Source organism: Mirounga leonina, unplaced genomic scaffold (assembly GCF_011800145.1).
Source record: "Mirounga leonina isolate KUSES-001 unplaced genomic scaffold, KU_Mleo_1.0 Mir_115, whole genome shotgun sequence".
NCBI classification, from domain to species: domain Eukaryota; kingdom Metazoa; phylum Chordata; class Mammalia; order Carnivora; family Phocidae; genus Mirounga; species Mirounga leonina.
Genome location: NW_023270268.1, coordinates 2,436,981 through 2,450,086, shown reverse-complemented (window position 1 = coordinate 2,450,086; position 13,106 = coordinate 2,436,981). Strand labels below are relative to the sequence as shown.

The window sequence follows — 13,106 nt, the reverse complement described above, 5'->3', positions numbered from 1 at the left end:
AGTGCCTTCTTGAGGGGGAAATCGGAGGGGTAGACGAACCATGAGAGACGATGGACTCTGAAAAACAAACTGAGGGTTCTAGAGGGGAGGGGGGTGGGAGGATGGGTTAGCCTGGTGTTGGGTATTAAAGAGGGCACGTTCTGCATGGAGCTCTGGGTGTTACGCACAAACAATGAATCATGGAACACTACATCTAAAACTAATGATGTAATGTATGGGGATTAATATAACAATAAAAAAATTTAAACATTACCTTCTGTTTTCTTCCTTTTTAAAGAGACAGGCTTAAGTACCTACATTTGTTGTCTGCATAGTTACGAATGCATTGGGAAAATCATAACAATCTTTTCTTTCTACTTTATTTTCAGGTGGTCTTGTGAACCGATAGTGAAGTAATATGATAGGATGGGAAGGGCAGTGAATTAGGAGTCCATGGTGTTGAATGTTAGTCCTAACTCTAATCACACACTCTAAGCTAGAGAATATATTAAATGACTTTGGATTTCAATCTCTATCTTTTTAAAACAAGGGACGACATTAGGCACTCTTTCAGCCCCTACCATTGTAGCCTAAGGCCATGAATCTCAATTTCCTTGTGTCTCCTCTGGGACCAGTCTACTTTTCTGTGTTGTGAGTTGCTGAGGGGATTATTTTGCCTTTAATGGGGTAATTTTCCAAGGTTCCAACACCCAGGACTCATTCAGTGAAGAGGAAACAGCAGACTACTTCTGTTTGTCTGATTTGCCCAGCTACGGCACTTTTAGAAGGGCCATTTCTAGTTAAGGATTTCAGATTATTAGAAAACTGCAGGGCTGTGGGGGTTGCATTCTTCCTTAGACTGAAATTACAGCCCGAATGTACTTAATGATACACATATGTACTGTAATTTGTAAACATAACTCAAAACCCTGTATCTAAGTTGGGTCATTTGTGGTTGGCCGTTCAGACCTCATTTCTATTTGACAGGGGTTTATTTTAAGATTGCTTTTTGGAGCGGTTGTTTAACATTCAAGTGATCTATTAGTGTCAAGTCTTTAGCTAGACCTGTTTCAAATGAGCTGCCCGTTAAGTAGAAAACCAAACAGAAGTTTGCTTTCCAATGCAACTTAGCAAAGTCAATGTAACTTAAATTTTCTTATCTTCACGTGTATTTACTCAGCCTGATTTCTTTCTTGAATATTCATTTAGGGTAATAGTACGTGTATGAATGAAATTCTTTTAGTTACTCTTGATATTGTTGCTTAGCAAGAACTATAGACGTAACAGGTTCAGAGAAGAATACTTTAAGCTAAGTGGATTTTTTAGTGAGTTAATTGTGTTTCTCGGCGAAATGAGTTTGAAAGAATAGTAATCTGCTTCTGGAGCTTTATTTCTAGGATGTTAAGTGTTCTATGGGAAGTAAATTCTCACTAGGCCATTAACTACATATTTTTTTACAGGCTAAATATTGTAACTCCTTTTGGTTATTTTGTTGGAGATGGGGGTCAGTTGGATGGAAGCTAAAGATGGTTTGGGTAGATAGCCACACTGTGCCTCAGATGGTAGTTTTATACATCATCCTAATTCTTACCATTACTGTTGTGACTTCCTCTCTCTTCTTTCCTGGTGTCCAGATTGTCACAGCTTTAATTAGGGCGTTCTTTCATATTTAATAACAAATACAACCATTGTCAATTTTGTAACTCAGATTTTCAGCCCTTCCCTTTTGTGTTCCAGATGCTCCATACTTGCCTGTAGTGCTTACGTGGCTCTGGCTTTGGGTGATAACCTTATGGCTTTGAATCACGCAGATAAACTTCTTCAGCAGCCCAAGCTGTCAGGATCGCTTAAGTAAGTGTGACTTCCCCTGTGTGTCCCAGGGTCGTTTTGTTTGGAGGTTTTCAATTAGTGTGTGGTACATATTGCTGCTCTTTACTCCCCCAGTGGGATGTATTATCTAGACAAAGCAACTGACTAAAACATTAATTTGGTAGTTCTTTTCCCTTGTTGTACCTCGAGGATTAAGGGAAGTAGCATTTGCTGTACTGAGTATCAGGAGGCAGAAACTTTGCACTGTCTAGTGTCCACTACTAGGCCTGACTGGAGCATATTTTCACGTATTAGTCCCCAAAATAAGATGAGTCCTCAGGAAGAAGACCCACAAAAACAGGAGTTTAGTCAGCATGATAAATCTGCTTCAAGGAATGCAAGTTAAATAGATAACAATTCTGACTACCTGAGTTTTATGCCTCTTCAGTATTAGTGTCATTGTCAGTCTAAAATTGGCTAAAACACCTCTCTTTCCATTTATGGAGGTTGAGTGAGATGCAGCTGTCTTTGAATCTTTGTATGATGCTCTGCTAGAAATTTTATTCGGAACCACAGATACTCTGCATAACATTAGGACAGTTGTTTTTTCATTCATCCTGTAGGTATATACCTATAATCTCCAGAATATAATTACTTACTCTTGCCTTTTAATGGTCTTTGTTTATAATGTGCAATGCTTAGAATTGGGAGATCATACTCTGAGGAATAATTCTGTTGATGTTTAATTATGTTTGTCCTTAAGAAAAAGTATTACTTTGGGTGCCTGGGTGGCTCAGTTGGTTAAGTGACTGCCTTCGACTCAGGTCATGATCCTGGAGTCCCTGGATCGAGTCCTGCATCGGGCTCCCTGCTTGGCAGGGAGCCTGCTTTTCCCTCTGACCCTCTCCCCTCTCATGTGCTCTCTGTCTCTCTCATTCTCTCTGTCTCAAATAAATAAATAAAATCTTTAAAAAAAAGAAAAAAGAAGAAAAAGTATGACTTTATACAGTCATCTAAAATTAACAATGATTACGGTTATTTTAGGTCAGTGTTTCCCAAACATATCTTGTGTTTCAAAAAAAAAAAAAAAAGATAATTAAAAGAATATCCAGTAACATAAGAGGCTTTGCCACAATCAAATATAAGAAAGCCTTGCCTAACATTGAGACCTGGAGGGATCCCGAGTTCCAGTTCAAGCAGCGGGGTTGCCTCTGAGGACACCACCGTCCAACTCGGGGAAGTAGCAGCCCAGAGTTGCCGCCGAAGTCCACACTTGGCCTGTGGTGCCACGGCCATGATTAGAGCAGTGTTTGGTTTGTTTTGCTGTTTAACAGAAGTGAAACACAAATCTTCACTGCTTTTTCAACCTCTTTGGTTGACATTGTGGTCACTGTTCTCAAATCCCAGGTAGATTCTTTACTTGGCATTCGTTGGAGGGTTTTTAAGTTTATCAACTTTTGAGGGATTGGCCAAGCTGTGTCTGGCAATTTCTTTTTTTAATTCTCTTGATTTCTTTTTTAATTCTCTTAACTATTCTTTCCTAAGTATTGGTTTCTTAATTAATAACAAGGCCACTGTCTGTCTTCCCAGCAAAGACAAGCAGGTAATTCTGCATTTGGCAGCTCACATACCACAGCAGCTTTACCCCACAACTTTTTGCTTTCTGTACACCTGGTCAAAGATTTCTTGGCTTTGAGTGTCATGAAGGCATTTCATTTGGCTAAAAAAGGAAGATTTTTTTTTTTTAATTTTTTAAAAGATTTTATTTATTTTTTGACAGAGAGAGACAGCGAGAGAGGGAACACAAGCAGGGGGAGTGGGAGAGGGAGAAGCAGGCTTCCCGCTGAGCAAGGAGCCCGATGTAGGGCTCGATCCCAGGACCCTGGGATCATGACCTGAGCCGAAGGCAGACGCTTAACGACTGAGCCACCCAGGTGCCCCAAAAGGAAGATGTTTTTAATAAAGTAATTCACAGAAGACAATTTGAAGTAGTTCTTTGAATTTATGTGTTTCTGTTTTGTAATGATTACTGGCTTGTGGGTACTACTTTAATGAAATTTTTAAATTATCTTATTTCAAAATATAAGTGAAGTTACTGATTTTTTAAAGATTTTATTTATTTATTTGACGAGAGAGACAGCGAGAGAGGGAACACAAGCAGGGGGAGAGGGAGAAGCAGGCCTCCTGCTGAGCAGGGAGCCTGATGTGGGGCTCGATCCCAGGACCCCGGGATCATGACCTGAGCCAAAGGCAGACGCTTAACGACTGAGCCACCTAGGCGCCCCTACTGATTTTTTAAAAACTTGTCATTTCTGTTAGGGTATTTGGTAGAGAACCAAAATAAGGTCATTGCAGCCCCTCTTAGTTAGAAGAAATTGCTTAATAAAGAATTAAAGAGCTCTTGAGTGGTTAATATGTGTAAATCTCTAAAAAGGTTATATTGAAAAGAGCCTAAAATTTTTTTTTTTTTTTAAAGATTTTATTTATTTATTTGAGAGAGAAAGAATGAGAGACAGAGAGCACGAGAGGGAAGAGGGTCAGAGGGAGAAGCAGACCCCCCCGCTGAGCAGGGAGCCCGATGTGGGACTCGATCCCGGGACTCCAGGATCACGACCTGAGCCGAAGGCAGTCGCTTAACCAACTGAGCCACCCAGGCGCCCCGAAAAGAGCCTAAAATTTGAGGACTCGAGATTCATGGGGACAGATTCAGTTGGGTCAGGCTAGCTAGAGTAGGTGAGACCTAGCTGGCCATTTAAAAGGAGGAGTAGAGAGATCCCTGACTGGCTCAGTTGGTAGAGCATGCAATTGTTGATGTCAAGTTTGTGATTTCAAGCCACACATTGGGTATAGAGATTACTTGAAAATAAAATCTTAAAAAATAAAATAAAAGGAGGAATAGATGTTGGCTTGTGGAGATGAGGCCAGGCTTGCCCAAGAAGGCCAGGCCATGGGGGAACGGTGGGTGCGCCCTGCCCAGGACACTGTCTGGTAGGACCAGAGCAATTTTTGAGGGGGTGGGAATATTGACTGGATATAGAAAAGTGGGACCAAACTTGGAGAGCTTTAAGTTGATAAAAAGTTTTGTTCTCAGGTAGGAAAAGTCATTAAGATTTTCAGCAAGGGTGGAATATACCTAATCCTCTTTTAATTTTGAAAAATCAATCAGGTGATCATAGAGAAAAATGGCCTGTAAGTAAAAGACCGGAAGAAGCAGGCTCTTATAAGCCGGGAGGATGTGTATTTGTCCTAAAAACATCAGTAGGCATAAAATAGATGATTTGAAAAGCAGGAAACCTTTGGGATAGAAAGTAAAGTTGATCTAACCCAAATCTGGTCTGAGTCCCGTTTGGCACCCTGATGTGTTTTGACTATTCCAGCAGCGGAGACTAGAGGATTCATCCTTGGACCTGTCTCTTATTTTAGAACTTCATTCCTTTCCTCATGTTAATGTTATTTTCTGCATAAACAGAATAGTAAATTTGCCAATTCTGGACTTTTTTCTTAATTGATATGTGTCATTTGTTCCAGCTTAGCTGATATAAAAATTATTGTATATTTTAAGATATTTTTATATAAAGAGGTAAGAGTTAAGTGACCTTTAATTGATCCATTTATAAACTTCTATTTCAATTCAAAGATTTGAAATATGTGAAGCATATGTACACCAAATCTTGTTATACATTGGGTGTTTTGTGATGACCTACTTCTCAGTTTGGAATCTGTTCTTTTCATCTTAGGTTTTTGGGCCATTTATATGCTGCAGAAGCCCTCATCTCTCTGGACAGAATATCTGATGCCATTACTCACTTGAACCCAGAGAATGTCACTGATGTTTCCTTAGGGATCTCTTCAAATGAGCAGGACCAAGGTTAGTGAGGACACATTTGATCAGAACCGGTCATCATTTCCACCTCCTTCTTGGATGTGTGGAAATCTGAAGGCACAGTTGTGAAGGGAAAGAAGTTTTGGGTTGGCTCTCTACATTTTTGGCTGTACATATTTTGTAGTAATTATGTGCTGAGTAGACCTAAGAGTTGATAATCACATGGTCTAAATGCTTACTTTAGAGGGGTGCCTGGCTGGCTCAGTCAGAAGAGCATGAAACTCTGATCTCAGGGTGTGAGTTCAAGCACCACGTTGGGTGTAGAGCAGACCAAAAAAAAGAAAAAAGAAGAAGAAAGAAAAGAAAGACTATTTTCTTTTTTTAACTTTTTTTTTTTTTTTTAAGATTTTTATTTATTTGAGAGACAGCGAGAGAGAGACAGCATGAGCCAGGTTGAGGGGCAGAGGGAGAAGCAGACTCCCGTTGAGCAGGGAGCCTGATGCGGGACTCAATCCCAGGACCCCGGGATCATGACCTGAACTGAAGGCAGACACCCAACTGACTGAGCCACATAGGCGCCCCAAGAAAGACTATTTTATTTTATTTTATTTTTTAAGATTTTATTTTATTTTTTTGACAGAGAGACACAGCAAGAGGGAACACAAATAGGGGGAGTGGGAGAGGGAGAAGCAGGCTTCCCACGGAGCAGGGAGCCCAGTGCTGGGCTTAATCCCAGGACCCCGGATCATGACCTGAGCCGAAGGCAGATGCTTAACAACTAAGCCACCCAGGCGCCCCAAGAAAGACTATTTTAAAGAAAGAAATAGACTCTCACTTTTGAAAGGCTGGTAGTAGAAAAATTTGTTTTGATTCTCATACTGTATTTTTCTCCTTAAAGGGATTCTGCAGTCTAGGGGAAAGTAGAAAAAAGCATTCAAAAGTCAGTTTTATTTTTTATTATTATTATTTTTTTTAAAGATTTTATTTATTTGACAGAGAGAGACACAACGAGAGAGGGAACACAAGCAGGGGGAGTGGGAGAGGGAGAAGCAGGCTTCCCGTGGAGCAGGGAGCCCCGTGCTGGGCTTGATCCCAGGACCCCAGGATCATGACTTGAGCTGAAGGCAGACGCTTAATGACTGAGCCACCCAGGCGCCCCTCAAAAGTCAGTTTTAAATCATCCCTAAGTTTTTAAGAAAGTAAGACTGGCATTCACTTTATTCAAGATATTATGCAGGAATGGGGTGGTGGTGGGTGGTACCTTCTGGTGTCCTCTAATAGAACCTCCACTACATGAAAAGTAAACACTGTGACATTACAGATTGCTATGATACTAGATTTTCCATTTCATAAACAAAATTAGGTTTCTAGAAGATATACTCTGTTGTCCTTCCCCCTCAGGTTTGTTTTCATGTTTTTGTAGGCTCAGACAAAGGTGAAAATGAAGCAATGGAATCCTGTGAGTAAGAAGTTTTGTAAATACTTAAAGTAGCCTGGCTTTGCATCCAAAAGATGTAGGCTCAAGCCTTTTGTGTCCATTTGTCAACCTAAGAAGTAGCCTTGTGCTTTAGTCTGAGCAGCTGCTGGGGCGGTGGATTGGGTTGCCCCCTTGCCCTTGACCCGGCCTCTTCACCAGGGTCCACGTTCTTTTTCCCCAGCTGGGAAGCGGGCCCCTCAGTGCTACCCCAGTTCGGTCACCTCTGCCAGGACCGTGATGCTATTCAATCTTGGCAGCGCCTACTGCCTGAGGAGCGAATACGACAAAGCCCGAAAGTGTCTCCACCAGGTGAGGCTGGAAGTGGTGGGGCTAAGCCCTCTTGTAAGGCAGCCAGCAAAGGGTTTGGAGTTTCTGGGTTTTGTTACTTTGTTTGAGGCTCTGGTCAATTTGTTAAAAATTGGAATATTACTTTTCCAAGCTTAGAAATATTCTTGCAAGGTAAACAACTGATCAGCTATTACAAATGAACGTAGGCACTTAATAGAGGATTTTTCCCAATGGTTTTTATAATTAAAATTTCAGAAGATTGGAAACTATCTAAATAAGGGATCACTTAAATAACGGTGCATCCATACAGTCGAACACAATGCCGCTGTAAACTCTGTGTACTAAAATGATAAGATATCCAAGATATACTAAGTGAAAAGACCAAGATTTAAAACTGTTGCTTTATGATTGTGTATGTGCATACGAGAGCTCTGAAAGGACATACTAGAAACCACCAACACTGCTTATGGGGCAGCAGGATAAGTACTGTGTGGCTGGACCACTAAAACGGGAGACTTCAGAAGAAAGCTGGTGCCAAAGAAATTCCACATATGTTAAAGAAAATTACTGGCAACATGTAACTGAAATACACCTCTGAATTCTACCACTGAAATGATGTATCATCAGTAGGTCTCTGGGAAGATTCTGATTGGGCCTCTTTAGGTTTCCTGCCCATCCCTGGAGCAGTCATGAACATGGACCCTTACTTGCACTAGGGGACCAGGTGACCAGATAGCACCAATGGCAGCTCCAGAGGCTGGGTCAAAAACTCAGAAAGGGGTAATTCCTCAAAAAGATACTAATTCAAATTGCAAGCATGTGAGCACTACTTCTTGATAAGCCATGGGAATCAAACAGTAAAAATAGGTAGGCATGATGCAACCCTGCCTGTAAAGGGAATTGCGAGGTCAAAGGGTGTGCAGAATTTTAAGACTTCTAATATGGAAAGTTTGTGTCAAATGGTATAATCACCAGGAGCACAGGAGAGAGCCCATGTCCCTATATGCTTGTCAGAGTAGCTAAAATTGAAATTACACCTATTCTCAAGAGATTTGGTGGCTTCTGGAAATGTTCTTCCTGTGAAGACCACTTTGTCATATAGAGCCATGAAGAATCTTACCATGTGCAAAATAACCACGAGTGATATTTAGTTAAAGTGGCATCTGGTCGGCACTTCTGATTCAAAATCAGAAATGTTAAGTGATGGACTATCCAAGGAAACATGTTTGCTATTATCTTGCAGTTGAGTTACACCAGTTGATTGGGAAGGAGTTGATTACAGCAAAGAGGACTTTTTTTTTTTTTTTTTTTTAAGATTTTATTTATTTATTTGACAGAACGAGAGAGCGCAAGTAGGGGGAACAGTAGAGGGAGAGGGAGAAGCAGGCTCCCCACCAAACAGGGAGCCCGATTCGGGGCTCAATCCCAGGACCCTGGGACCATGACCTGAGCTGTAGGCAGACGCTCAACCATCTGAACCACCCAGGCACCCCAACAAACAGGACTTTTGATCTAAAGTTGCAGTATGCACGGTCTAGCTCAGGTTCTCGTACAGCAGGTGGCCATGGCGGCTGCCACGCTGGGAGAGACAGATGGGCTCAGGCCTGGCTCAGGGTCTGAAGGGGGTTTTGTTTTGGTCCCTTGGTTTTTAGGTTAATCCAGTGGCTGGATCTTTGTTAATTGGGAGGCCCACCGTGCCTCGGAGGGCAGGACAGTGACGTGAAGAGTTGGAAAGGGCTCCACGGAGGTGTTTCCGAGGTTGCCTCCCCGCCACTAGCCATTCTGAACAGCCAGTAAGCAGAGCACCATCAAGTCTCATAAAGTTGCTGTTGTGAATGCCTGTATTTTAGAGAAAGCTGCAGACTGTGATCAGTGCAAAGAACAATAAATGACCTGTGTTAACCAGCCACTTGAAGGCAAAATAGAGATTTTAGTACCCACAAAATGCTGTAAAGATGATCTTGCCTGTATGAAGCTTGGCCTAGAAGTGTAAAATCTCATTTTCTGAACAGAGTCATTATACCTCCATGATGTGGTGAGAGAAATAAAAGCCTCCCTGCTTCGTTCGTGAAGAACTTAAGGGTGTGCCCTGGATGAGAGCATACCTGCTCATCCAAGATCTCTTCTAAGGCTGCTGGGAACTGACCTTGTGCAAGCTTCTGGTCCCCCACACATCTCCCATCTGCACAGTTCGGTCTACAAGGCCTTTCTCCCCATTTTCTGTTACCCAATATCCACCCTGCAAGGACTACGGCAGGTGCCCCTTGCCCTGAAGCTCTCCATTCAAAAGAAACATTTTTCTCTCTTCATATTCACAGTACATTCATTCTCTTCTCCCCCTAGCATTTGGATCAATTTGTTTGGATTACTGTTAGTTGTTTGCATGCCCGTTTATTGTCAGGATGAGTCCCTGTCTTACCCACACACTCACCTCTGATCAGTAAATGTTTATACAAGTACACTTTTTGATAAGATGAAGGGAAGAAGCAGGGCAGCCTGGAAGCCAGAGTACCTGAGACTGGATGGGGGAATACAAGTTGATAGTAAGGTGTGAGAAAAGGCTGCAGCCCAAAGAGGCCCAGACTGAGGAAATAAACCTATGATCTCAGCACCATTGACCAGAGCAGGCCAGGCTTCCTTTCTCACGACTAAGTCAGAGAGAAATTGCTAGCTAGAGAAGTGACTCTCAGATCCAGGAAAGAATAGCATGTTGCTTAAACAATTAAATTTATTTGACAAAATTGTACTGTTTCAGTCCTTAAAAATGGGGACATTGAACATGCTTAGTGGTATTTTTTTTTCTGTATTACCAACTTTTAAGTTTGAATTCTTATTGCTAACTTTGGGAACTTGAGACCTGCAATACTGAGTTGTTACTTAGGAAAACAAATGGACATGCAGATTTTAATATAAGTGCAACCATGTCTGTGGTGAAGAACCACCAACAACCGACCTGGACCAATGACTGGAGTGCAGAATCCCGAGTGTCTGGTCACCCTTCTCAAAACCAAATAGAGCCAAGACATGGAAGAAGAACCCCAAGCAGGTGAAAACAAGAGGGAAGAAAAGCTTTCCCCTATTAAGAACTCATTATGGACTAGGTAAGGGAAAATGAATAGTGAATCATTTAAAGAAAAATTACATGTCTAGTTTAATCAGTAGGGATGAGGACAAAGGTAGCTGAGGGACATCAGAACAGAATGATAGTAGTTGCTAGGAGGTCATGTGGGAATGAGTTTGCTAACTTGTCATTGGTAGGCTTCCCCCCACCCCCACCCCCAGCATTACTTGGAGTTTGTGTCTTAAGCTGTTGGTTTTTCATGGGTGTCTTTTTTGTTGAGCAAAGGCGGCTTCAATGATCCATCCTAAAGAGGTGCCCCCTGAAGCCATCTTATTGGCAGTCTACCTTGAACTGCAAAATGGTAAGTAATTCTCTCCAGTTAGGACTGTATCCCTTCAGAGATGACTGGGTCAGTTGGAAGAGCATGCAACTCTTGATCTTGGGGTTGTGAGTTCAAGCCCCACGTTGGGTGTAGAGATTACTTAAATAGAAGTTTAAAAACAAAAACAAAAGGACTGTATCCCTTCAAAGAACCCAAGGTTTTGGGTGTCTGATCTATCTCTTCGAATTTGAAACTTTGCCTTCCTTGAAGATATTACCCATCAAGTTCTTCTAGAAAAAAATGTAGCTAGGGAGTTTTTGGTATCTTACAAATTCCTGCTTCTTGTGACTTAACCGTATTTCTTTTATCTGTGAAAATACAGGAAAGCATAACTTCTGACAATTATAATTAATCCCTACTAATTAACCTTTCTCTTAGGCAGCCAAATGACTTGAATTGAGAACATGAGGCAGAATGCCAGTTGCTAAGAGTTGTACACTGTAGTATTTTGAACATAGATGTCATTAATGAGTTTTACAGTAAACCAGTTCTTGCTGACAGTTATCCAGACCTAAATCCAGGTCAGACTTCTGGAGCACATACAACCTTTAAGGACATGGCTTCTGAGAAAAATGACTGTGGGCCCTATATAAGAGACAGCATGAAGTAGAGAAGAGACATGAATGGAAGAAATTAAACAGAAACATTAAGAGTTCTAAGTCATGCCTCCTTTTGATCATGGGAATCTTTACATGGTTCCCTCTTTCGATAGCTTTTTTATAGCATTAAGTGCCTGGTACCCCTCTGGCCTTGGCCTCCTGAAAGGTGTGAATAGGGTTAGTGCACTGGTCCTAGTGCCCTTCTTCCATGCAGTCTACCTGGAGACAAGTTTGCAAGCTGGGTCATACCTTAGAAAAACCTTAGGGCTTTTAAAAATCCCTCTTTTTTTTTTAAGGATTTTATTTATTTATTTATTTGACAGAGAGAGACACATCACAGCAGGGGAGTGGGAGAGAGAGAAGCAGGCTTCCCACAGAGCAGGGAGCCCGATGTGGGGCTCGATCCCAGGACCCTGGGATCACGACCTGAGCCGAAGGCAGACGCTTAATGACTGAGCCACCCAGGCACCCCTAAAAATCCCCTTGCCCAGGTCACACCCCAGATCTCTTAAATCAGAATTTCTGGGGATGGGATGGAGACATGATGTGGCTTCAGTGTGTAGCAAAGGTTGCAGACCACTGCTCTCCCAGACCCTCTTTTACTTCCCTTGCATGATGCTGATGGCTTGCTTTGCACATGGTATTGTTTATGCTTTTTTTTTTTTAATGGGAAGTGTTTTTATAGGTAATACCCAGCTGGCCTTACAGATCATCAAAAGGAATCAACTGCTCCCCACAGTGAAAACATTGTCTGAGATGAGAAAGAAGCCAGTGTTCCAGCCTGTCCACCCGATCCAGCCCATCCAAATGCCAGCTTTCACTGCACAGAGAAAGTGACATTTTTGCTCTCAGAAAACTGTTACTTGAGACCCAGGGGGGTATTTACGGGCCTTTTTAGTTGTATCACAGCAAAATGAATAAAAGCAGATGGTGAAAGGTGCTAGTTTTGAAGACACAATTTTGAAATGATTCTAACCCCTGGCTTTTTGGGGTTTTTTTGTTTTGTTTTTGCCAGAAGCTTACTTAAAATTAAGGATTCACAAACTCGTTTTCATCTTTTTCTTTAATCTTACATTTTGAGCCATTATGTGATGTATCCATGTCATAGGCAATTAAAACATGGTCTTATCAGAACAGTCTTGTATAATACATTTTGTCTTTCTTGCAACTGTTGGACAATTTTAGCATCTGAGGTTTAGTGTTAAAGTTTTAAAACCTGAGAGACCTGTCAGCAGTAGATGAGTAGCCAATCCAGAAGCTGGTCTGGGGGCAGAGAGGAGGGGAAGTTGATGTGTTTTCTGCCTGGTTATGACTAAAAGGACCAGAAAATGCATAATAGAACCCACAAGGCCATTAAATTGGCTTAAGAAGAGATGACTGGTCTGATAGGAATCACTTGCTTCAAGATTACAAATGAAGACAAACCAGGTTCAGGGCAGTGGTCATGTTCATCCTCCTGTACCCCTAGGCAGAGGCACTGGTTCTAGAGTCTGTTAGCAAGGAGCTCAAGGTTCATTGTTAACCTCTTTGCAGATACAAACAAAAATTTAAAATTGTTTCTATCCCAGGTGCCTGGCTGACTCAGTTGGTAGAACACATGACTCTTGATCTTGGGGTTGTGACTTTGAGCCCCACATTGGGTGTGGAGATTACTTAAAGAATTAAAAAAAAAAAAAAAAGCTGCTTTC

At 41.7% G+C, this 13,106-nt stretch overlaps 1 protein-coding gene across 8 annotated transcripts in view; it reads left to right on the top strand.

Moving 5' to 3' along the window:
- Positions 1-12,552, top strand: part of CNOT10 (CCR4-NOT transcription complex subunit 10) — an 81,271-nt gene extending 68,719 nt beyond the window's left edge. For 4 of the 8 annotated variants that reach the window (XM_034991649.1, XM_034991657.1, XM_034991685.1 and 1 more), the window contains 6 exons: positions 1,717-1,830; positions 5,526-5,656; positions 7,035-7,070; positions 7,270-7,397; positions 10,723-10,798; positions 12,104-12,552. In XM_034991649.1, the coding sequence (XP_034847540.1) occupies positions 1,717-1,830; positions 5,526-5,656; positions 7,035-7,070; positions 7,270-7,397; positions 10,723-10,798; positions 12,104-12,255 (637 nt within the window). In that variant the 3' untranslated portion in view covers positions 12,256-12,552. Of the gene's footprint in view, positions 1-1,716; positions 1,831-5,525; positions 5,657-7,034; positions 7,071-7,269; positions 7,398-9,028; positions 10,799-12,092 lie in introns of those variants that run through there. The other 4 variants (XR_004676717.1, XR_004676718.1, XR_004676719.1 and 1 more) reach the window with 4 other exon arrangements.
- The last annotated feature ends 554 nt before the right edge of the window (positions 12,553-13,106 follow it).